A 24,597-nucleotide genomic window follows, 5' to 3' on the forward strand; every position below is an offset into this window, starting at 1 on the left:
ACAACCAAGTCCTCTTGGTTTTGAACAAAACAAACAAAACGACTATCTAAGAATTAGGAGAGAGAAACATTACAAACCTACAATCACAAGACATTCGGCAACTTAGACATGCCCCTTCAGACGGAGGCAGGCATGCAGGCAACTATATGCGGGAGAGATCTCCGACCGGGAAAAAAAACATACAATCAGAAGCAAGGCATTGGTCCTGGAATGATCCAGCGTGTGATGGAAAAGAATAAAACTTTGTGCCATCAAAACAATAAAGAAAAGTCCTGCGGTCTAGACTACCTGTGTAATCCATCATCATTTCTATTCCAATTATAATAAGGACAATTTAGATTTCCAAACCAAATAAAGGCAAACGGCTTCACAAAAGAGCAATGTCAGAAAATCCTAGTCCTCAATTTTTGACCATGCATGACCACCAAAGCTGTCTGCTGCCTCCGACTCCCAGGCAGTGGAAGCAGAAAGGCCTCCTTTGTTAGAGTCAAGAAAACAAAGCCCAGAGACCAACCACAGGGAACTGAACTTGATTATTATTATTATTATTTTTTAATTTTTTATTTATTTATTTTTTCCCCCAAAGCCCCAGTAGATAGTTGTACGTCATAGCTGCACATCCTTCTAGTTGCTGTATGTGGGACACGGCCTCAGCATGGCCGGAGAAGTGGTGCTTCGGTGCGCACCCGGGGTTCCGAACCCAGGCCGCCAGCAGCGGAGTGCGCGCACTTAACCGCTAAGCCACGGGGCCGGCCCCTGAACTTGATTAGTTACAGGAATTTCACATCTTTCTTTCCTGGAAAATATGTGCATTTGTCCCTTTGCAGGAGGGGAAGGATGGTGAAGGAAATGGCAGTCTGACTACTGCCCACTTTTGCATACCCTAGAGTCAGTTTGGGAAGCTAACTGGCAGAGAAGAGAATATTTGTGGGGTGGTTTGCTATCATTTGAAATTATTCAACTTCATACCTATTAGGATGGCTATTATCAGAAAAACAGAAAAAAAAAGGTGTTGGTAAGGATGTGGAAAAATTGGAACCCCTGTGCATTGCTGGAGTGTAAAAGGATGCAGACACTATGGAAAACAGTATGGTGGCTCCTTAAACATTAAACATAGAATTACCATATGATTCAGCAATTCCAATTCTGGGTATAGATCCAGAAGAATTGAAAGCAGGCACTTGAATAGATATTTGTACACCAATATTCACAGCAGCATTATGCATAGTAGCCAAAAGGTGGAAACAACCCAAATGTCTATTGATGGATGAACAAATAAACAAAATGTGGCATATTCATATAATGAAATATTATTCAGCCTTAAAATGGAATGAAATTCTGACATCTGAAACAACATGGATGAAGCTGGAGGACATTATGCTCAGTGAAATAAGCCAGACACAAAAGAACAAATACTGTATGATTCCACTCATAGGAGGTCCCTAGAGGAGTCAAATTCATAGAGACAGAGAGTAGACTGGTGGGTGCCAGGGCCTGCTGGAGGAGGAATGGGAAGTTAGTATTTAATGTATACAAGGTTTCTGTTCGGGAAGAAGAAAAAAGTTATGGCGATGGATGGTGGTGATGGTTGCACAACAGTGTGAATGTACTTAGTGCCACTGAACTATATACTTACAAATGGTTAAAATGGTAAATTTTATATTATGTATATTTAACCACAACAAAAAAAAATGTGCAAAAAAATTATTCAACACCTGCAAAATTCTATCACTAGAGTAGGGAATGGACTACGCTGTTTGCTTTTAGCAATACAATAGTTGTATCAGAGGAAGCCACGAAGGCTCAGCTTGGATCCAGAGAAGGAAACTCTGTCCAGTGAAAAGCTGGAAGGCATGCGGGTACAGATGAACAGTCACATTTCAAATGTTTACTTTTTTCTTATGAATATATACCCTGAATACTAGACAAAGGCACAATTTTCGAGCTTGTACTCTCACCACCACGGACTGAAGAGCACCTATTCAGGGCTCCTGGTGGAGCAGTGAGTGGAGGCGGGTGGGGGGACAGGAGTCAGGGGAAGGGGCCGGATCCAGGGGCCCCTGTGCACACACATCACTACATCTACACTGGTCAAGGCTCCAACTTCTGGGAGTAAAGTCCTTATGCAGGGGTCAGCCCCGCGGCGAAGCAGTTAAGTGCATGCACTCTGCTGCTGGCGGCCTGGGTTCGGATCCTGGGTGCGCACTGCTTGTCAGGCCCTGCTGTGGTGGCGTCCCACATAAAGTGGAGGAAGATCGTCACGGATGTTAGCTCAGGGCAAGTCTTCCTCAGCAAAAAGAGGAGGATTGGCATGGATGTTAGCTCAGGGCTGATCTTCCTCACATACACACAAAAAAAAGTTCTTATGCAAACCTTCAAACAAAGCCATTGAAAATGAAAACATGCCAGATAAAAACCTGGGCGATTTAATATAGCAAAGGAAACCTTTTAAAGTGAGTTTTAACTTGTCGCAGCCAATCAACAGTCTAAACTCCTGGCTATGGGAAATTCATATTCATATTTAACAAGTTTACTTTGTGAAAATATTCCTCTGAAAAATGAGTAACATGTTAATTTTGCTGTAACGATGGAGAAAGAATATAAGTAGCACTTTAAAAAGTTAAAACCGGGGTTCACCGGTTCGGATCCTGGGCGCACACTTACTCACCGCTCATCAAACCATGCTGAGGTGGCATCCCACATAGAAGAACCAGAAAGACCTACAACCAGGATATACAACTATGTACTGGGGCTTTGGAGAGAAAAAAGAAAAAGAGGAAGATTGCCAACAGATGTTAGCTCAGGCCCAATCTTCCTCAAAAAAAAAAAAAAAGAAAGAAAAAGTTAAACTTGATCTCTTCTATTTTTTTTTCAGACATCACTTTCTAATAAGAATGTATACTAAGAGATTTCTTTTTTGTGTGTGTGTGAGGAAGATTAGCCCTGAGCTAACATCTGTTGTCAATCCTCCTCTTGCTGAGGAAGCTTGGCCCTGGGCTAACATCCGTGCCCACCTTCCTCTACTTTACATGTGTCACCGCCACAGCATGGCTTGATAGGCGGTGCGTAGGTCCGCGCTGGGGATCCGAACCTGCAAACCCTGGACTGCCAAAGCTGAACGGGTGAACTTAACTGCTATGCCACTGGGCCAGCCCCACTAATAGATCTTTAAATTACTTTTTTCCTGCCTGGGGCTTTCCCAGAGGCCCTCCCTCACACCCCTCCTTTGGACACAGGAATCCAGCCTCCTTTCCTCCAGGGAGCTCTCGGACAACTTTTAGGTTGTTCTGTGCTTCTGCCCAGTGTATCCATAGAACCCTGTTCTTCTCCATATGGCTGCATTTAGACATTACTGTAAATGCGTGTTTGACTGACTATCCTCCACCACCTACCAGATTATCTGCCCCATAGGGTGGGAGACCCCCAGAGCATCCCCAGCCCCTAGAACAGTGCCTTGCACAGAACAGGCCCCCAATATGTGAATCCCTGTTGAAAACATTTATTAGCCAGGAAAGATGGTCTTGATGCTTTGTTGTAAAAAGTGGGTTACTGGCCAGGGTGAATGAGTCCATTTTTATACAATGTATGATTGTGCATCATTCCTTTCACCTGCATTTTAACATTTTTCTACAATGAATAAGTATTATCTGCATAATTATAAAAGAAAAGTTACCAAAATAAACACAAAGAGGAGAGACGACTAACAATAAATCGTTACCTAATGACATCTGTTAATAGCATCAGTTCAGAAACAAGTTCACTTCCTTCCCTTAAAACAAACTCAGGGTCTCTTAGAACATAAAAAGATTTGGCAAAGGTATAAACTTTGGAGAAAACAAAAAAAAAAATTCCATTTATTCTAACCGATTGGCTTTTCTCACCTCTAGGCGTCCAATGTCCTTATGGCCTCCATTAAACCAACTTTTGGGAAAGAATCTGTTAGGTTCACTCAACTAAGGAGTTCTTGGTATTAAAGCTAATTTGGTTGCACCACTGCTTGGAGATGCTGTATGAGGAAACCGGAGGACTTTGGGGCAATAGGGGCTGAGCAAGGGCGTGGGGGGCAGGCACTAGTGGCCACCCTGCAAAGCCTCTCTCTCTAGGCCACGGGCCCCGGGCCTCGGGCAGTGCAGGGTCATAGCTGAGTCTCATGGACACGAAGGACAGGCATTCGCTGGTCTGGGACGGTGCGGTTCCCTGGGGCCGCAGGACCGACAGTGCAGGACGGTGGCTTTCTCACTCTCTCCCTACCCCCAGCATCACCAGGAGCTCTGCCCGCGCGGCCCACCCACCACCCGGTCCGCGCCCCCCGAACTCTCACGGCCACGCGGTCCTCAATCGGATCTGGACTGCGCCTGAGGTGGACGTCGGCTCGCGCTGACCGCTCGACGCCGCGCCCAGCACCCCCAGCCTTCACCTGACCTGAGAGGAGCCGCGGGCGCTTGGCCCATGACAGATTTCCGGACGAAAATAACCTGGGAGGGCGCGGGACAGGGTCTGGCCCGCCGCATCGTCTCCCTCCTCCGGGCCCTAGGCCCCCGCGCCCCCGAGGCTCCCCACCCCTCGGCCCCCCCGAGCCCCGCCCCGGCCCCGCCTCGTCGACGTCCCCCTCCCCGGCTCCCAGCCCCCCAACTCGCCCTCCCTTCCCACTCTCCCCGCCACCCCCGGTTCCCCGCGCTCCCCCCCACACCCGGTTCCCCGCGCTCCCACAACCCTGGCGGCCCTCACCCCGGGACCGCACTCACCAGGGTCTGGCCGCCCGGCGGCCGCGCGTTGCCGGGACAACGGCTGCGAGCGGAACGCGGAAACAGCCGAAGGTGAGCGACGCGGCCGCCGAGGCCGCCCGAATCGCCCCGAGAGGCCGGAAACAGTCGAAGACGATCGGGAATCTTCGTGCGGCGCCGACTACAGGATGATCCCCGTGGGTCCCCGCAGGCGGCCAGCTCGGTGGACCCGCGGGGCAATTTCTCCCCATCGCAGCCGAAGTCTAGCATCAACAACGCTAGCTCGGAAGGGGGCCAGAGAGGCCAGGGAAGAGAGGGGAAGCTGGTGAAATTCTTCTAGGTGTGATGGAGATGCAAAGCCTGTTGGGACCCGCTCCTGTAGTTACATCTTTCCAAGCACGTAGGTCAATCAGGAGGTGGAGGAGGCAGCAGAGAGTAGGGGGGAGAAACGAAACGCCATCTTCTTGAAGATTCCCTCCTCTCTGGTTAATCTTATTGCTAGATCCTCCGGACCCCACCGTTTGCTAGGCTCCGCTCTGTCTGGTCTCAAGGAGGAGGATGTGTTTCAAGAGTATTTTTGAGAAAAGCCAATTGGTTCGACATAGTTCCTTGAAGTTATTAGGTAACTAACGACATGCGTTCAATGCTTTGGGGGCCATATGGACGCCTTCGGCGAGAAAATGGTAGCCAACGATACGGGCTAGAAGCCAGCCTGATTCGTGGCGGCAGCTGCATTCCCAAAGGCATTTTACAACGTGCGCCTGGCCTAACGTCAGCTGTGGTCAAACTAACTTTGAAAAACAAATCAACGTCATGTCATAAAAAAAATAGTTCATATTGCACACCCTCTACTGCACACACTAACTACAGGAGCGGGTCCCACAGGTCCACATTGTTAAACAAATGAAAAAGTAAGAGGAAAATGTAGATACTACTGGATCGGACGGGATTACATACGTACAAGGACGATTCTATTTTTAAAAACCCAATTTTCGTAAACAGAATTTTTTTATTGAATAAGTTGGACATGTAACATTGTTATACAGCGTTTTAATTTGATACGTTTATATACGTAATATGATTGCCGATATAGCCATATCATATTATATAATTACAGTACAAAATTATTGTCTATACTCATTATACTGTGCATTGGATCTCTTTTTTTTTTTAAAGATTTTATTTATTTAATTTTTTCCCCCCAAAGCCCCATTAGATAGTTGTATGTCATAGCTGCACATCCTTCTAGTTGCTGTATGTGGGACTCGGCCTCAGGATGGCCGGAGAAGTGGTGCCTCGATGCGCACCCGGGATCCGAACCCGGGCCACCAGCATTGCAGCACGCGCACTTAACCACCAAGCCACAGGGCCGGCCCTGTGCATTGGATCTCTATGGCTTATTTACTACTTACAAGTTTGTACCCTTAAACAGCATCAAACTCACCCCCGCCCGCCATATACACTAGAATTTTAAAAAACACTTTTATCGCCATAACAAAGAAAAATGAGCTAAGTGCCCAGCACCATCTGTTACGCTAAAGAACTTCAAAAGCACACAATCGATCCAATAAAGGCTGTGTTTATCCGCCTCAGTTGTACTTCACACTTCGTTAAAAACTCGGTTCCCGCCGACTCAAGACTCCGAGCTGAGGCGGCGTTTTCTTCTCACGCATCCGTCAACACGGCTCCGGCCAATCACAGCCCTGGCGCTGACTCTATTGGCTGTTAATCCACCAATCCAGAGAGACGCACCGGCCCGCACGGGCGCGAGCCCGGCGTCACAACATTACCCGCCTCGCAGGCCCGCCCCTCGTTCCCGCCCCGCGTCCGTGCGTGCATGTGAGCGCGCCCGCTGCTGGCCAATGGGAGCGCCCGTAGTGGGGTGCGCACGGTGGAAACCTCGGGCGTGCTCGTCCCCGCGCGCGTCGCCCCGCCCCGGCCCGCGTGCCCGCCGCCCCGGCCCCGCCCCACGCGTCGTCCCCGCGGTCTCCGCCGGCCGCCGTAGCCGGAACTGCTGCTGAACGCGGCGGGCCGGGCCTCCGGGAGGCTGAGCGGCTGCAGCACTGGTGCCCGCAGCCCCGTCAGCCGCACGCCGGCCGCGGAGGGGACGTGCCGGGGCGAGCGTCGCTCGGCTACCGCTTCTGAGGCGGGAGGATCACTTCGGCGTCGCGGCCTCTCTGCAGCCGGCACTCGGAGGCTGGGACTGCCCGGCCCGGCCGGTTCTGCGGGCGCCCGGGAGGCCCCCGGGGGTCCCGGGAAGCCAGGCTGCTGCAAGGCGTTGATGAAAAAGGTGACCGGAGGCTGGGGCTCGGGAGAGGTGGGCCGCCCTGACCGGCTGTCACGGCGAGGCCCGGCTCCCAGCCGGAGCGGGGCTGCGGGAGAAGCGGCCTGCGCCCTCGCGGCGGCGGCTACGCATGCGGTGCTTTCCCGGGGCTTTGCCGGGAGCGAGAAATATTGCGTTGACAGCGCTCTTTGTGTGCAGCCGGAAATTGGCCCAAGAGGGAAGGTTTTGCTTTTCTCTTCCCGAAATGTGACAAACGGTGTCGAGCCAGAAGTGATCCCATGTCTGTGGACGGTCAGGAAGTAATGCTGGAGGTTTTCAGTGAAAGATTCCATCCCTATGTTTTCCTTTTCTGTTAGGGGAAAACTCTGAAATGTATCAGTATCCTTTTAATTCTGAAAAGCTGTGTCCTTCTGTGTTCAGTTTAGTGTCTGTCTTCCAGTATTCAACCGGGCAAATGGGCAAGTTTAATCTGTTGTGACTGATGTATGCTTTGCCTGGGTCCTGAGTTGACTGTGGGTAGCTTTGCGATGATAGGTCCCTGGGAAGTAGGGTTCTCCACATTATAACCCAGAGAAAGGGCCTTTGGGATATTTTCAGGTGCCTTAAGTAGAAATGGATCGGTTGAGAAATGAATAGTGAGAAGCCCTGTGCAATGAAGTCCTTTAAGTTTGGGTATTTGTCTTGTATAGTCTATTCTTTGGCAGGAATTTCTTTTTTTTTAACTAGCATGGATTTAAATGATTTGTAAGATCAATTCCAACAGATGAAAACTGTTACAGATCATTTTGTTATGGAATATATCAGAGCAGTAGTAGGTATTACTGTGATTTTTACTCATTTCCAAATCTTTCTGTGATAGGTCCTTGCCCTTGTTACTGTATTTCACTGTTAGCCTTGATGTCTTGCTCTGGTTCTCCTTTTAAATGGAAATGTTCCCATGCTCAGCAGTTGTGATGAGCATGTCAAACGCAGTTTGGGCATGGTATCAACACCTGTTGAGGAATCTAATATTTATCTTTCTTGCTTCATCGCAGGTACACATTATTGACTATTTCTGGGCGTATATTGTTGATGTGTACCTGATTCTCTTAATTTTTGAGTGGATCTGTTTTCTGGGCTGCAAACATTTTGAGGGTCATCGCATTTTGTTGTTGTTGACATTTCACACAGCAGTGGGTAACAAAGTTAAGGCAAGAATTTTATGAATGGTTACCAAGAGTTTTAACACAATTATCTTCTAACCCATTCTTGCATTTGGCCCTAGACATAACTGTGCTGTCACTTTCACGGGTGGCTCCAACCTGTTCCGTGCAACAGGCTCCTTTGTTGTAAAAGCATTTTTAATTCGTAAATCCCCGCAGCCGCACACATCTTCCACCTTGGGAAGCAAGATTCCCAGAAACCCCGAGCTTATTATTCTTTATGTCTATTTTAAAATAAGCAGGCGGACCGGCAGCCGCGGGCCACCATGGAGTTCCCTGTGCACGCAGGCGAGCCCGCGCCTCTCCCCTGCCGGGGTCGATCTGGGCCGGTCGCCCCCACTCCGGGGCCAACTTTGGGGGCCAGCGTGCGGGGCAGGTGCGCGGGCCGGAGCCCCGCGCGTTTTGGGGGGCGGGGAGGGGTGGGGTCCGGGGGCGCGGGCGCCGAGGCCCGGCCGGCCCAGGCAGCGCGGGGAGCGAGGCCGGCGCGCAGCCTGCCCGCCGCGCAGGCCATGAGCCGCGGGCCCGCAGGGTAGGTGGCTCCGGGCCCCGACCCTGGGACCCCAGGAACCCGGGACCCCGGCCTCGGCCCCCTACCCGATCCCGCCGGGCTGGGGCGCCGCGCGGCCAGGGCCGTCCGGGTGCGGCCCCCAAGCTGCCGCCCCGCCGCCTCCGCGCCGCCCCGGCCGCCGTTTCCTGGGCAGCGGGCGGGCGCGCGAGGGTCCGGGCTGGGGTCGGGCGGGCGGCGGGCTCGGGCCCCGGTCGGGCTGGGGCTCGGGCGGGCGGGCGGGCCGCCGGGAGGGGATCTGGAACAAACAACGGCGGCCATGTTGAGAGGGAATCGGGGCGGCTAAACTTCTCCGGCAGGCTGCCGGGCCGCGCGCCTCACGAGGGTCTCCTCGCCCCCCTCCCCGCCAGGATGACAGTGAAGTTGGGAGACGGCAGCAGCGGGGAGGAAGGGCTCAAGAGGCTGGGCAAGAGGTCGGCCGATGAGGACTCGCTGGAAGGAGAAGGCGCCGGCGGCGGGGACGCGGCCGAGGAGAGCGGCGGCACAAAGAGGGACGGCAAGACCCCCCGGGACGGCGGCGACGGCCCCCCGGCCCCCTCGGGCGGCCCGCAGGCCCCGTCCCCGCCGCCCGCCTGCCCCCAGGACCAGCACCACTTCCTCAGGTCCAGCGTGAGGCCGCAGAGCAAGAGGCTCAGGAAAGACTCGTCCTGCGCCGGGGGGAGCAGCAGCGCCGGCAGCTCGGCGCCCCGCGGAAAAGGTACGGACCCCAGCACCCTGCAGAGTGTGCCCTGTGCTCCCCCGGGGTGGAGAGGGACCCTGCCCTCCCCGTCTCCCCCGCAGCTCTCGCATTTGTCCAGTACTCACTTTGGGTGGCACTTTGGAGGGGGACGTGCCCCCTTTCTCCTCTGAAGAGGCAGTTTCTTTCTATATTTAAACTCGGTGAAGGGCAATAAGTTTCCTTTCTTTGGGTAAGTACAATGGATTCCTGAAGGTTGGCTTTTTGCTGGAAAGGATCGTTGATGATTTATATGGTAGACTCTTTTAAACAGCAGACAATAGTGTAGAGATGGAGAGAGAAATACCTGCTGTATCTCTTTCCCAGACATCAGATGGTGGATACAACAAAGGAATGGGCTTTCGGAACTCACTTGGGGGAAGATTGATAAGAAGCCGAAAATGGATGATCACAGGGTCTGACTTGGGCTCCTTGCCCTCTACTTCAAGTCTTCTAGGCCCTGGAGTATTAAGGGCATCAAGGTGTGGCCCTCTGAGTTTCAACCAGGGTTTCTTTGGGTGCCATGGAAAGGCTCTCCCCTAGGGTAGCAGATAGTGAAAACGTTTGTGGCCTGATATAAACGAGCAACCACCTGCAGTGTTTGTCCTGGTATCCTGAGGTGACCAAGAGTATTACAGCTCTACGAGGGTCCCTGCTGCGATAATAAGAAAACCACATGTCAGTTTTGTTCCTGATTCCTGGTTCTCCATTGTTTTCTGAGTTTATCTATTTATATTTTAGCATTCTGCTTTTCCTTAATTGTACAAGTGAATTGCTCTTACATCCTTTTTGTTTCAGGCCAAGTTTGCGGCACTTTTGTAGATAGCAAATAGAACATCAACGTCCAGTGAGTTTCACATGAAAAACACTTTCACTTAGTTCCTTGGGAAATGGTAATTTAAATTTATTAGATGGTCCTGATAATTTTAAAAAGGAGATATTTCAGAGGCTAACGGAGAACGCATTTTGGAGATCTGTTCCAAATGTGTACCATTACACTTGCTTCTTCCGCCTCATTCTCAACTGAGGATGGCTGGCCTCTGAAGTCTTGGCCTTACTCATTTTTTGATAAAGACTTTTGATGTAAGTATACAGAAAGTAAAACTTGCCTCATACATTTATTTTGGATGTGATCATTGCTGATCAATTAGGAAAACATTAATTTGTTTTGCCACCTTCATTTGTTTTGTAAAAAATAGTTTTTCATTCCTAGTTACACATGTGTCTAAGTTATCACCTGTAAGCTCCTGGGATGCCTTCGAGGGTTCATTTGTGGCTTTAGAAGCCCTGGATCTGGAGTCCAGTCAGAGTTCACAGCCTCATCACCCAGGCCCTCTACTTCAGTCTGCTTGCTTGATCTCCCAATCTGCTTTTCCATCAGAGAGGCGTCCTCACCTGTGAAACTAGGAACAGCAGGACTGCTCCATTCTGCAACAGTGGCTGCTAAGGTGAAACAGGTGCTGCCACGGATGTGCTTTGTCACCTGTAAACAGCTACCTGTATGTAAGGTGAAGTGATGCTAAAACTTGAGTGTTTGGTTGGATTTTTGGCCGTCAGGTGATGAGGGGATTTGCTTTTGCTTGCGTGGTTGAGTGTGGCTTGCTTAGATGGAGAAGGATTCCTGGAGTAGTCTCGTATCAGATCATTGGCGCATCTGTTCTTGGTTCCTGTCCCAATGTGTGGCTTGGAGGAGCAATTGACTTTCCATTAGCAAAATGGATATTTGTTAGAATTTGTGCTTCTTGTGACTTACGCATTTTCCTGTATTAGCAAGCAAAAATCTCTAAGTAAATAATAAAGCTAAACTGTAACGGTGGCTCTTAGGAGATGAGCGGAAACATGTCTCCTCTGCTTCACAGAACTTCTTGGCCAACGTCTGGCCTTGAGCTTCTTGGTGAGGCCTCCTCTTGGCTGTGCTCTGTGCTTGGGCTATGGGGATCCTTTGCATGCACTTCCCTGCACCCAGGCGATGCCCCTCCTCATGCCTCAGGGCAACCTCTCCTCGCTTATCAGCCAGCAAAGGAGGTCAGGTTGTGACAGCATGCCTGGTAACCTTTGGAAACAGTTCTTAGAGGAGCATTTGTCTTACAGACTGGAGATCTTTACCTGGGATGGTGAGCGTGGATCGGTAAGGAAATGAATAGTGCTGGCATCTTTCAGTTTTTCACTTCAGAAAAATATAATTTTTGTTATGCTTAAGGAATAATCACAGCCAGTCATTGGAAGTTCCTTTGGTTGATTACTTACTATTACTACTCTTGTTAGTTTCATTCTTCAGGGGCGTGAGAACCCGGCAGTGAATTTGGAGAAGACGTGGAGAAAAGGAAGTCATCCTTGTTTTGCTTCTCTCCACACAACTATGTGTTCTTTCTCTATAAGAATAGACTCTGTTGTCAACTTCAATGAGAAGTGACTTTTTTTCTAGTACAATTCCGAATTAAATTCTTCTTGAATTGATAAGGGGAAGGTAGCTAAGATTTAGCACCTTTGTGTCAAGTGTCTTGCATCTCGGTTACTTTACTTTCAAATGGGTGCAGCAACTGAAATTTGTTGTTTAAATAATGTGTTCAACCTAGAGAGAAGGTAAGCTGCAAACCAGAAACCAGTGGATCTGCTGGTGCCAAAGCAGATGTTCCTCCAGCTGCACCATGCCGCCTGGAGTGACCCGAGGACACGTTTGAGACTGAAACCCAGAATTCATGTGTCCATGAGAACATGGGCCAGGAGCCGGAGCCCCTGACGCCCTTTCCTGTTTGGCCAGTTTGTGATCTGGGTGATTCTTGGCAAATGAGTGCTTCTCGATTTCTCTATGAATGGGGATAATGCCAGTGCCTGCCTCACTGCAGTAAAGAACACAGCGAAGCCCTGCCCTACGTGGTTAATGGGCTTCCAGCGCCTCTCTTATGGAAGATGTGCCTGGCTGCAAGGTTAGGGGAGCTGTAGGCCAAGTCTGAACAGGTGGACAGGAGCGGGATGGGACCCTATAAGGGGTAGGGAGGTAGAGGTCCCAGGAATGCTCCCAAGCTGCTGCCCTGTCAGGACGGTTGGGCTGAGGGGATGCTTGAGGTGGGGGCAGAGTCAGACCTTCTGTTTCCATCGCGGCCCCTCCCCCCCAAGCTTTGTCCACACCGTGTAGGGGCAGTGAGTCAAGAAATGGGCTGTCTCCACAATTGGGCGGTATCGCCTGGCTTTTCTGTGCTTGTGCTTAGGAATCAGTAAATCGCTGTGCAGAACTTATTTATATTTTGCATAATGTAAGGGCTGTCTGTAGCTTCTAGGTGTTTTTTTTTTATTTTATTTTTTTGGTGAGGAAGATTGGCCATAAGCTAACATCTGTTGCCAGTCTTCCTCATTTTGGTGAGGAAGATTGGCCCTGAGCTAACATCTGTGCCCATCTTCCTCTATTTTGTATATGGGACGCTGCCACAGCATGGCTTGATGAGCGGTGCATAGGTCCATACCCAGGATCCGAACCTGCGAACCCCGGGCTGCCAAAGCAGAGCACGCAAACTTAATCACTGCGCCACCGGGCCAGCACCGTAGGTGTTTTTAAAAAAGACATCTTATGAAATATCTCACCCTGATGCGGTCAACCTCTGGGAGACTGAACCACATTGGAAAGAAGGTTGAACTAGCAGTCAGGAGACCCAGCTTCTCCCCCAGAGCTGCCGAGTGGTGGGTTCAGTTGTGCAGCAAAGGGAAAGTCACTCGACATGCCCGAACTTTAGGCCCCTTGCTTTTAAAATGGGTCGCGTGAGAAAGTGGCTGAAGCTGCGCTTACCTTAACATTTAGGGATGTGCGGAATGGTCTGGGGTCCTGTGTGTTCCCAAGAGCGTTCTAGAAGGTAGACTGCCTGAAGTGAGGATCATTCTGTATCTGATGGGCTCTGCTTAGCCCTTGCCTCTTGGAGAGCACCCGGGCAGGGAGTGTCCGAAGTGCGCACTCCATCCGGACATGTAACTGTGTGGTGCCTGGGGTGGCTCCACCTCTCGTCTGCTCTGCAGGCACTTGGGCCAGGCTCCGGGTGGCTCGTTGAGTACGGCCATGCATATTATGAAGTCCCTACCCTTCATACTCTCAGGGGAGGGGGACATACTAGATGATCACAAGACCACTGAGGCTGGGCGCTGTGGTTCTTTTGCATGGTCTGATTTCAGCAAATGATATTTAATGAAGTCTGGTGCAGTGACGACTATGTGGAGCCCACCGTAGCCTGGGCGGGACGCCAAGCTTTGCCAGAAGCCCTTGGGCTTTGTTGGGAGAAGAGGCGGAGCGAGGCAGGATGTTCCCCTGACTCTGTCCAGCACACAGCAACACACCCCATGTGATCCTGCGCGTGGCGGAAGACACAATAACCGAGCGTGGTCCTGTCGCGTGACGCAGACCCCTGTGCATGGTAGGCCAGGAGACCTGTGGCCCAGGCCACTTCAGAGATGGGTCACAAAGGAGCTGTGCAGCACAGAGAGGAAAATGTCTGTAAACCACAGGTCCTTAGTAACTTATTATGTTCTGAGTTGTACAAATTGCCTTTGGATGGATAGTATAGATGGGTAGGTAAAGTAACATTTGAATATCGGTGTGAAGGCTGAGCTAATTTTCAAATTACCTCATTGACTTTTTTTTTTTTTAAGATTTTTATTTATTTATTTTTCCCCCCAAAGCCCCACTAGATAGTTGTATGTCATAGCTGCACATCCTTCTAGTTGCTGTATGTGGGACGCGGCCTCAGCATGGCCGGACAAGCGGTGTGTCGGTGCACGCCCAGGATCCGAACCCGGGCCGCCAGCAGCGGAGCGCGCGCACTTAACCGCTAAGCCACGGGGCCGGCCCCCTCATTGACTTTTAATGTCAAAACTAATGTCGTTTCTGTGGTGTCTGTCTTTCTGGGCTTGTCTCTTTCCAACCAAGTATCCTTTAGGATTTTCATTCCATGTAGTACATTGTGTCTTGTTTTGGATTATATGAAGATATAAAGATAACAGAGGAATGCTTTCAGAAAGCAGAGTCACAAATGTAAAATTTAGTTTGTCATAGATGGTGGTGCATAGAAGCATTTTATCACATTAAGTAACTGCAGTGTTCTTATCATTGAAGAACAGTGTGAGACATGCCAAAAACCAGGAGACATGCCCAGGTGTTTGTGGTTAGGATGGGATGTCAAGAATTACCCACAGAAAACTATTAGAAAATCTTCACATTATTCGATGAAGAAGACACACGTTTTAAAGGAAACAATGAGGTTTTAGTTGTGTTTTTCTCAAACATTTGTGGAAGGAGCAGGGAGAGTCTTCGAGAGAGGCCAGTGCTGGTCAGAGTGTTGATGATGCTGAGCCTTGCATGTTACCAGGCACTGGAGATGCTGTGGGTGACGCCCAGGATGCAGAGATGACCGGGTCGTGTCCCAGGACCACAAGGTTCCAGGTCATCTTCGGATCATAGAAGAGGACATCATGGAGGCCAGGGACCCTGGACAGGGGCTCTCACAGCTGGCTGGAGTGTCTGGATGGGCTCTTCAGAGACCAACTGAAGGATGAGCCAGTGGGAGGGATCCTCCTTGAACCCTGCGGTGAAGAATTGAGAAGACAAATAGGGCAGCAGTGACTGACGACAGGGGTGGGGAGAAGCGTTCAGATTCATCTGTTAAAGTGACATTTATTGGGGATTGGCTTCTTGATGTCTTCCCCTCTGTGTGGCCTAGGTAGAGAGGGTGTCCCCTCAATCATGTCTGGGCTCTGAAAGCAAACCTGGTCATTCCAGCGTCTGATGAGGATGGCATGTGTGACGAGAGGCACAGAAGTGCCCTATGGGAGACCTTGGTGTTTTGCCTCCTGTCTCAGCCATGGCATATGGTGACCTGACGTGGACATGTTGGAACGGAGCAGTGTGTGCCATCCTCAGCCTCTGAAAGGTCCCTGCCCTCTCATGCTATAGACACAGGTGATGAGGAAGCGTTCCTCTGTGGGGTTGGTGGCAGGCATGCCTGGAGACACACTTGCATTTAGCCAAACCTGAAACGTCCCTCTGGCTGAGAAGGGACACAGTGCAGGTGCGGCTCGCGTGTCGTCTTGTCCTGGGGCATTACTGAACACCTGGCGTTTCGTTGGTCTTCTGTCACTCTTGAGATTTTAATGTTCCTAAGCCTTGGAAAAAACTCCAAAGGAGACTCCAGGACAGTGAGATGTTACGTGATATGACAGATTATCATTACCTCTTCTCTGTCTTACCTAAATTAAGTCACAGGGTTTTGTTTTTAGAGGTGGACATCCTCCAGAGCCCTGACTCCCACTACTTACGAGCCGGGTGGCTTCGAGCAAGCCATTGAACCTCTTGATTTCCTTATTTGTCACATACTGAGGGAGGGATGTCGAAGACAAGTTTCCTCCGCCCTAAAACCCTTTGATTCTTGTAGTTCTCTGCATAATAAAAGTACAGAAGCAGCTGTGACACGGGCAGTAGCCCCCACGGTGTGGTATGCGTGAGAGGAGAACGCCCAGGTTTGGAATGAGAGGCTTGGGCTCTGGCTTGCTTCCTGCTGCCTGGGACCTTGGGGCTTTGGTGCTTTTAGAGCCTCAGTTTCCTCGTCTACGCACTGTGAGGACAAAGAGGAGCAAAGTGTTGGAACGTGCTTTAAAGTTGCTGTAGAAATCCATGTTCCCCTACTTCTGGGCCCTTGGACACAATCACCTGTGTGGTGTGGTGGGCAAGCTGCTACCCCCATGCTTCAGCTTCCCCAGCTGAAGGACGGGCAGAATTCCCTGCTCTTCAAGTGCTGTGAGGGGCGTGTGTGATGGGAGGGGAGCGTGTAGAGGAGGCAGACAGTGTGGCTTGTCTGGACGTGGAGTGGACAGACAGGCAGGCAGCTGGGGAAGGCAGATCGAAGCTACACAGCTGTGTCCCTCAAATGCAGGCTCTGGAGAGTGGGCTGTGGCCGGTGTTGGTGGTTTAGGAGACCAGAAAGGAGGCTGTTAAGGGTATGTTACTTGGAGGTGGTACCAGGCTGGCCTAGGCAAATGGCAGCAGAAATGGGAATGGGGAGAAGCCAGGTGGCATGGGGCAGCTGGAGGATTGTGGCTCTGAAGTGGGTTGGGGGGAAGGGTGGGTTCCGTTTTAGAGGCACCGAGTCCCAGGGGCCTGGGGTGGGCAGGGGCAGAGCAAGCACAGCGGAGGCCCCTTCTCTGTGCTCCCTTGGTTCCCGAGCTCCCATTGAGCATCTGCTGTGTGTAAGGCCTGGTGCCAGGCTTGGGCCCGGAAAAGTAAGACACTGCTCTTCCTTTCAGAGAGCTCACTGTTGGGACCCTATTCTTGTACGTCATTTCCCTTCGGGTTTCTTGGATACCGACTTCTTATCACGCAAACTCTGGCTAACCCTCTTTGTGGCCTCAGAAATACAGTCGCAGATGGAACGTCAACTTCGGCCCTCTGCTTTTGCTGGGCTTCTTGCACCCACTCCCACCTGGTGTTGTTCAAAATTGTCTTCTCTTTCCACCTCCTTCCTTTCTACTTCTGTGCTCCTCACTTGCTTCTCTTCTCTCTTTGCTCATCACTGTTTTCATCTGAATTTTTCTGTGCTGAGGGTAGCCTCGCCCAGTGTACCACAGTGTCTCGCCCAGTGTACCACAGTGTCTCTGGTCCTGCTTCCTGTTCTTTCCTGCTTGAGCTGGAGTCCTTGAGTAAACCTGAGGTAAAGCTATGAAGCCATTTTCTCAGCTGAGTTTGGGGATGATCGTATGCCATGTTCTCTTTCCACTCTGAAGTTGTGTGGTTCTACTTTATTCTTTAAAAGCATTTAAGGTCTGAAATCATGGGCACCAAATGTTAGAAATGGTTACTTGGGAGTGATTCGCTTTCTTTTTTGAATGTTTATATTGCTGTATTTTTCTCTACTGAGGATGTATCATTTTTAAAACATCAGAAGGGAAGTTGAGCATCTCTGCAGCTGACCTCTGGCGGGGGGAGAGTGGCGTGCAGCTCTGAGCTGTAGTTTGCTGCCTTGTGCGCTTGGCAGAGCCACTTTTACTGTTGTACCTTCTTTCGCATCCACTGGTTTGGTTTCTCCTGCGCTCACCCCTGAGGTCCCTTCTAGCTCAGAAACGCTTCCATCTGTTTTCCTACTGTTCATTCTCTTCGTCTTGGGTCTCCAGCGCTGTGATCCAGTGAAATCTCATGAAAGCTAGCAAGACATCTGGCTTAACAGAAATGTATGTCTGTTACTTTCAAGTCCATCTCATACCAGCATGGGCTGGCAAAGGGAAACCTGAGCTGTGGTTGTAGGGCTGGTTAGCAAGTTGCCATTTGGGAGAAGAGTTTACTGAGTGTCTTGTCAAAAGTTGCAAATGGCTCTGAAATCCTTTGTTGTGGGTGGTGCCAAGGTGAACAGACAGCCCTTCCTCAAGTTACCATGCACGAGGAATTACGGCTCCAGATCAACCAGGACTTCCTGTATCTAAGAATGCTGTTGTAAATGGCATTCATAACCTGGTCTTTTTTTTTTTTTAAAGATTTTATTTATTTATTTTTTCCCCCAAAGCCCCAGTAGATAGTTGTATGTCATAGCTGCACATCCTTCTAGTTGCTGTATGTGGGACGCGGCCTCAGCATGGCCGGAGAAGCAGCGCGTCGGTGCGAGCCCGGGATCCGAACCCGGGTCGCCAGCAGTGGAGCGCGCTCACTTAACCACCAAGCCACGGGGCCGGCCCCATATAACCTGGTCTTTAGTTCGCAACAAAAGCACCTCTGACTTACTAGAAATGGAATGAAACCAGTTATCCCTGGAAATGTGCTGTAAAGTTACCACACCTGTTGAAAACATCTTGGGAAGTGCTAGGTTCATTAATGAGGTCATGTTTTGGGTTTTGTTTGGTGAAGTATGGACCAAGTCAGATCGTGTGTTGAGTACATCCTTAGTCCACTCTGTAGCACAGAGATACCTGAGTTACATTTCTGTTGTGCCCACGAGATGGGAAGGGAGCAGCTGGAAAGTAGGCTGAGACGTGAACTACTTGGGGCTTGATTAGGTCTTATTCTGTGACCATGTATTTAGGACGGTGAATATTGAACATTCACATACAGCTTCTGTGATGACAGAAATGTTCTGTGCTGTCCAGCACAGTAGCCACTAGCCACATGTAGACATTGACTACTAGAAATGTGGCTGGTGTGACTGAGGAATTGAGTTTTTTGTTTTATTTAAATTAATCAGTATTTAAATTTAAATGCCTCATGTGGTTAGTGGCTGTCGAATTGGACAGTACAATTGCTGACAAACAGCAATTTCTGGTACCTGATCACGTTTCCTTATGAAGTTAACCTGTCACTAACCTGATACACCTTTCCACATGAGAGTCACACCCCTTCCAGGTAGCTGAGTAATTTCTTCTGCGTGTGTGAAGCCACATTCTGCTTTCTGATAGCTGACTGATGGGATTAACTGTTTTCAGATACTCCTTCTTTTGGCGTAATAGCACAGTTCCATGGTACACACTTTGAAAGGTACAGCAAGGTGTAACAGGAGAGTGACTCTGCCTCCCCCTGTCTCCTAAGCAGCCCCTGCACTGACGTCTTGTGTTTTCCCCAGGGATAGTTTTGGCAAGCGATTGTGGATTGACGGACTCTTAATTTTTCATTTCTTTTATTCCTTATGATTTTCTGTGAAACTCCTCATCTTTCATCCACCCTTTGGAGGCAGACCCTCATTGAGGGAGTGAGGGAAACGTGTCCCCGAGCCCCAGGCTGCACGTTGCTGCCCAGGGAGGCCCCCGCCAGGTTAACCAGAAAGTGGATCTCAATGATTGTCTCATTAGGAAAATGTCTTAACAGTAATCTGCATTTGTTTGGCTTTTTCTCTTTAAAGTACTTTTATTTTTATGATCTCATTTTTACCCTCATTGTTCAGAGTTTGAGGATTTCTCACCACTTGATGGTCCTGGGGTTCCATGAAGAGAATACTGGTTACGGCAGGGACACGCCGGGAGTTCCGTTCCCTCTGAGAGGAAGGAGCTAGATGGGTGGAGGATTGGGTTAGGTCATAAACATTTTTATCTGTGACCTTTACCTCTTGTTTATGGCCTCCGTTCTCCTCGGAGACTCCATCCACCGCTTGGCCCTTGGCCCTGTTGTACTTTGTTGTGCTTCCCTTCACTGGGGTTTTCAGGGCCTGGTCATGAGTTCAGGAACTGATGCTTTAGGAGCATTTGTGAGGTGGTCAGGTTTTCCTAGTGGAAATTGATCAAGAAAAAGGAGTTTTAAGACTTTTTAAAGGTTCTTAGGCATCAAATGATTCATATTCTGAAGTGTTGATTATATCTAAAAGAAGATAGTGTTTCACACACATTTAAATGTTTTTTTGAGTTTGGGTTTCAATTTATTTGAAAAGATAGGATTATTTCAGCCAAAACCTCATTTAGAAAAGAGAGATGCTTTGAAATATGATGTGCGGTTTCTGTTCACAGATGGGAGAAGAGCTGTGGACGTTTTCACTGTGCTCTGGCAGTGCCTCCCCGTAAACGCTCTTTCTCCTTTTTCTCCCTGTAAAAACACTTGAAAGAGTCATGAGGTCAGGGCAGGGTGATGTCATTACTGGACAGCCCCACTGGGCACACGGGAGGTCCCGGGTGCTGTACTGCTAGAGCGCCAGTGGTTTAAGGGTGTGGAGGGGGACCTCGGGGCGGTGGGGCTTCCCGAGCCTCTCCAGCTTTCTGGAACAGATCACTGTATAATTCTTTCTCTCCAAGGAGCCGACGGGGGCGGATCGTCATCTGGAAATGGGTCTGGGGTTGCCCCCACCGCCCCTGCAGGGGGCTCTCGCTCCTCCTCCCGGAACTTAGGGTCTTCGGGTGGTGAGAAGGAAGAAGGCAAAAAGGTCCGGCGGCAGTGGGAGTCGTGGAGCACGGAGGACAAGAACACTTTCTTCGAGGGGCTGTACGAGGTGAGTGAGTTCCAGAGCCAGAAAAGGCGCTCACAATCCTAGCCTCCTCCCATGTTGTGTCTCTCTCTCAGTTTCCCTTTGCCTTTCTTACCACACTTGCTAGGTCTTTTGGACTAGCAGCTCCAGTGGGGAGCCCCTCACGTGGCTGCGGCAGGTGTGGGTCCCCAAGGCCCAGGCCTCACCCTCTGACTTTGGCTCTTTATCACCTCATGGTGACTTGAAAAGCTGTTACTAGTGAGATGGCTGTTAGGAAGCGTCTTTGTGTGCTTCTTATCTTTTCTGGGATTCTACCCACTGTCTCTCAAATATATTCATTTTTTTTTTTTTTTAATTTTTTCTGTATTGTGAAATTTTTGTTGTACATCATTGTTTGTCAGTCACCATATAAATGCATCCCTTCCCCCCTTGCCCCTGGTAACCACCAAACAGTTCTCTCTGTCTCTTGGTTTGTCTTCCACTTATGAGTGAAATCATGTGGTGTCAAACATATTCTTGACTGAAGAGTGCCGCCCTTCTCTCTGGGTCTTCACCTTGCAGTTGAGTGGGCCCATTCTGGAGGGATGCTCCTTGAGGGGGAGGGCCAGGGGGACACTTGCCATTTCAGTCAGAGCAGCCAGCTCAACCCTGAGAGCCGTCTCGGCTGAGCTAAAGAAGTCCTAAAAATAGAGAGGAGCTGCCCCCTGATCCCACGCCCAAAGAAATGGCCACACTCCCTGCCAGCCATTTTCACTTCTGTGTTTCGTTTTTTCAAATCTTTGTGATTATAGTGAACATACATTTTTTTATTAGTGTTAAATGGGTTTTCATGGTGTTTCATAGTTCTTTTGCTCAGTATTTGGTTAATGCCTATAAATATTCTGCTTCAGGTGCAGACAAACTGTGGCCTGTGTGCTTGCTGCCTGTTTTTATAAACATATAAACAAAGTTTCATTGGAACACAGCCCTGCCTGTTCACTCATATGTTGTCCTGCCGGATTGTGACTACAGTGGCAGAGTTGAGCGATTCAGCAGATAGTGAGTGGCCCACAGCATCTAAATGTTTACTCTCTGGCCAATCCTTGTTGTACTTAGCCACTCTTATGTTGTTGATTGGTGTGGTTCCTTCTAGATTCTGTTATAAATAATGCTACAGTGAACATCTTTGTGCACATTCTATATTTTAGACTACTTCTTTGGGATATAGTATCTAGGTTACTCAGTCAACGAGCCTTATTCCTTTAACAGTGAAGTAATTGGAGTGATAAAAAAGTTTTGCTGAGCCTGTGAAACAAGACTCATAAAGGAAGGAGGCTTTGAATTGAAACCATGCAGTGTTCATAGATCAGAAAAGAAGACATGTAAATGTAGGCAGGAACTAGAACTCCGTGCTGATTTCAGAATATTCCTGTGGCTGGCCCTCTCCCTTTCCGGGGCCGATGGTTTACTTCTGCCGTCCTGATTGGAGGAAACCTGTGTTTCAGTGCCGTTTGACTCAGTTGTCCAAGGAGAGAATGAAGCGTACACACGAGGCTTGTTCCAGTAGGTGCAAGTCATTTAAACACATTCAAGTGTGTTCTTTTTGGTCCCTTTGACATTTTGAGAGTAAAGTATGGAGGCTGTTTTTGTATAGATTATATCCCCCAATTGTGCCTTCTTTAAGCTGTTTGTTAGGGACAGAAGACTTAGGATTCCTGGAATGTTTTTAGAATCAGCAACCATTGCTGATTTGTACCTGAAACAGTTACTGCTTTGGTGTGGCCCTTCTGTCTTAGGGAGAAAGTGGGCTCTGCAGGGGATCTGGCTCCCTGTCTGCGGAAAGTGGATGGAAGCTGTGGTTGTTGATTAAAAGTCGTGGCAAAGAATCCCCCATGAATGACCTACCCACCTCTCTCCAGGTGAATAGTTCATCCCTTCTTGTTGGGTTAGCCTTCTCGTGTTAATTTGTCTACCAGGGAGGTGTCTGGAGGCTTTCTGAAATCCTTGGTAAATAATAATAATTGGCTATTCTGATTACTTATTGCTTTCTGCTATAGATACTACGTATCCCAAATAGTGTGTTAGCGTGTGTGTGTGCGCGTGTGCGAGAGAGCGAGCGATCGTGAGCGCATGCTGTATGTCGGTCATTTTGCGTGTCTGACCATACCTCGGTGGACTCTGGTGAGGTCCTGACGTGTGGCTGATCAGCTGGGGTATATATGACTATGAGCATCTTGCCTTGTGGGGGTGGGGGCTCAGCACAGACCTCTGCTCTGCAGAGTGTTGCTTCTGCAATGTTTATCCAGGTTGTCTCTGCCTTTTTGATGCACATAAGTCTGACTTAGCTATGCTTTAAGTGACAGACCCAACTCAGAGCAGCAGAAAGGGGCCAGGGGATTGAGCAGCTCTCATGACTGGGAGGGAGAGGGAGGGGCTCACTCTAGCCCCCTGGATGCAGGGGTCCGATGATGTCATTGGGCCTCTGTCTGTCACCCCCGTGCGTGGGGGTGACATGTCTGTGCTTATTCTCTCCTGCTTCAGGCACTCCCCAGAGGCAAAAGTGTCCTCCCTTACCCATCACTTAGGACAGTTCTGGATGGGACTCATCTTGGCCGGGCCCATCCCCGACTCCTCCTTTGGCCAGGGGTCTGGGGCATGGCCCCCATGATGGGGGGCAGGTGAGAAGGTCAGTGGGATGAACGCCTGGACCAACGTTGTCCTTGACATCCTCTTATTCCATTTCAGCGGCGGTTCTTCACAAAGCCTATCACCGGCTTTTCATTTTTCCTTCTTATGTCTGTCCGTCTGTCTGTATTTGCTTTTGCTGTACAATTCTTGATTCTTAACTTACAGCCACATGGCCAGCATCCTGTGCTTATTTTTTACCAGGTTGGTAATTGCTGAAGGCCTTATCTAGATATAGAACACTCTAGTCGTGCTAGAAGTGCAGAGAAGTCCACATTAAGGGGCTGACCACCTAATCAGGGAAATGTAACAGGCACATAACAAACTGGACTGTAGAAAGCACATGTGACAAATGCCACAAGGCTTCAGAAGCAGTGTGGTTTTAGAATGTGGGATCAGGAGTCACAAACCCAGGTGCTAGTCCCAGCCTGGGGCGTCAGTCCACCTCTCTGGGTTTCTTCCCTGCCTGCACCATGGTGGTGGGAGGTCTTGAGGCTGTCTGTGGCCCTGAGCTTGACCCCGGAGGAAGGCACGTCCCACATAGCTTTGCCTTTTTATGTTTTACCTGCCGTGATTTCCTTTTTAAACAATGAATGAGCTTTGATTCTTTCAGGTTTTTTTTTTTTTAATCAGGAACATTAGCTGTGAGCTAACATCTGTTGCCAATCCTCCTCTTTTTGCTGAGGAAGATTGGCCCTGGGCTAACATCTGTGCCCATCTTCCTCTACTTTATATGGGACGCCACCACAGCATGGCTTGACAAGCGATGCGTCAGTGCACACCCAGGATCCGAACTGTTGAACCCTGGGCTGCTTGCTGAAGTGGAGCGTGCGAACTTAACCGCTACGCCACCAGGCCAGACCCTAAGTTTTTTATTTTTTAATTTTTAATTTTGAAATAACTTTAGACTTGGATAAAGTTTCAAAAAGAGTACAGAGAATTGCACATGCCCTTCATTCTGCTTCCCCGATGTTCACGCAGCCTCAGCATGAGCAGCAGGAGGAGGGGATTCAATGTGGAGACCACACCATTTACCTATCTGCAGGCCTTGCTCAGATCTAGTCAGTATTCCCACTGATGTCCTTTTCTGGATCAGGATCCCACGTTGCATTTAGTTGTCACAACTCCTGAGTCCTCTGATCTGGGACAGGTCCTCAGTCTCAGCTTTTCTTGCCTGTCTCTCATGACCCTGATGCTTTTGAAGATGCCCGGTCTGTTAGTTTATGGAATGCCCCTCAGTTTGGGCTTATCTGAGGTTTCCTCGTGATTAATTGTACAGTTGGCATTTTTGTCGGGAATACCACAGGACACACACAGGGTGCTGGCCTTCTTGCATCCAGTCCAGAGTGCATGGTGCGGTCTGTCGCAGGCCTGGGGATGTGAACCATGATCGCTACATTCAGGTGGCATCAGCTGGGCTCACCACTGTCCAGTCATTGTTTTTATTTTGAAACTATGTAAATACCCTGTTTCTCATCATTCTTTCTCCCACTAATTTTGGCAACCATTGCAGCTTCTTAACTGAAACAGCTGTTACTGTAG

The 24,597-nt window shown here is 49.6% G+C and overlaps 2 protein-coding genes across 11 annotated transcripts in view; one reads left to right on the forward strand and one right to left on the reverse strand.

Annotated features, from left to right (window-relative positions):
• The window catches only part of IFT140 (intraflagellar transport 140), a 91,051-nt gene extending 86,221 nt beyond the window's left edge, over window positions 1-4,830 (reverse strand). The window contains exons 1-2 of one of the 9 annotated variants that reach the window (XM_087449352.1): window positions 3,882-4,498; window positions 78-159 (exon numbers count right to left, since the gene is read on the reverse strand). The gene's annotated coding sequence lies outside the window, so the exon portion shown is untranslated. Of the gene's footprint in view, window positions 1-77; window positions 692-3,881; window positions 4,503-4,745 lie in introns of those variants that run through there. The other 8 variants (XM_087449355.1, XM_087449354.1, XM_087449353.1 and 5 more) reach the window with 8 other exon arrangements.
• A 1,916-nt stretch (window positions 4,831-6,746) lies between these two features.
• Window positions 6,747-24,597, forward strand: part of CRAMP1 (cramped chromatin regulator 1) — a 68,990-nt gene continuing 51,139 nt past the window's right edge. The window contains exons 1-3 of one of the 2 annotated variants that reach the window (XM_004438198.3): window positions 6,747-7,014; window positions 9,126-9,472; window positions 20,222-20,415. In XM_004438198.3, coding sequence (XP_004438255.1) covers window positions 9,127-9,472; window positions 20,222-20,415 — 540 coding nt within the window. In that variant the 5' untranslated portion in view covers window positions 6,747-7,014; window position 9,126. The other variant, XM_087449367.1, reaches the window with a different exon arrangement.

Source organism: Ceratotherium simum, chromosome 26 (assembly GCF_057802395.1).
Source record: "Ceratotherium simum simum isolate JZ-2026a chromosome 26, ASM5780239v1, whole genome shotgun sequence".
NCBI lineage: Eukaryota > Metazoa > Chordata > Mammalia > Perissodactyla > Rhinocerotidae > Ceratotherium > Ceratotherium simum.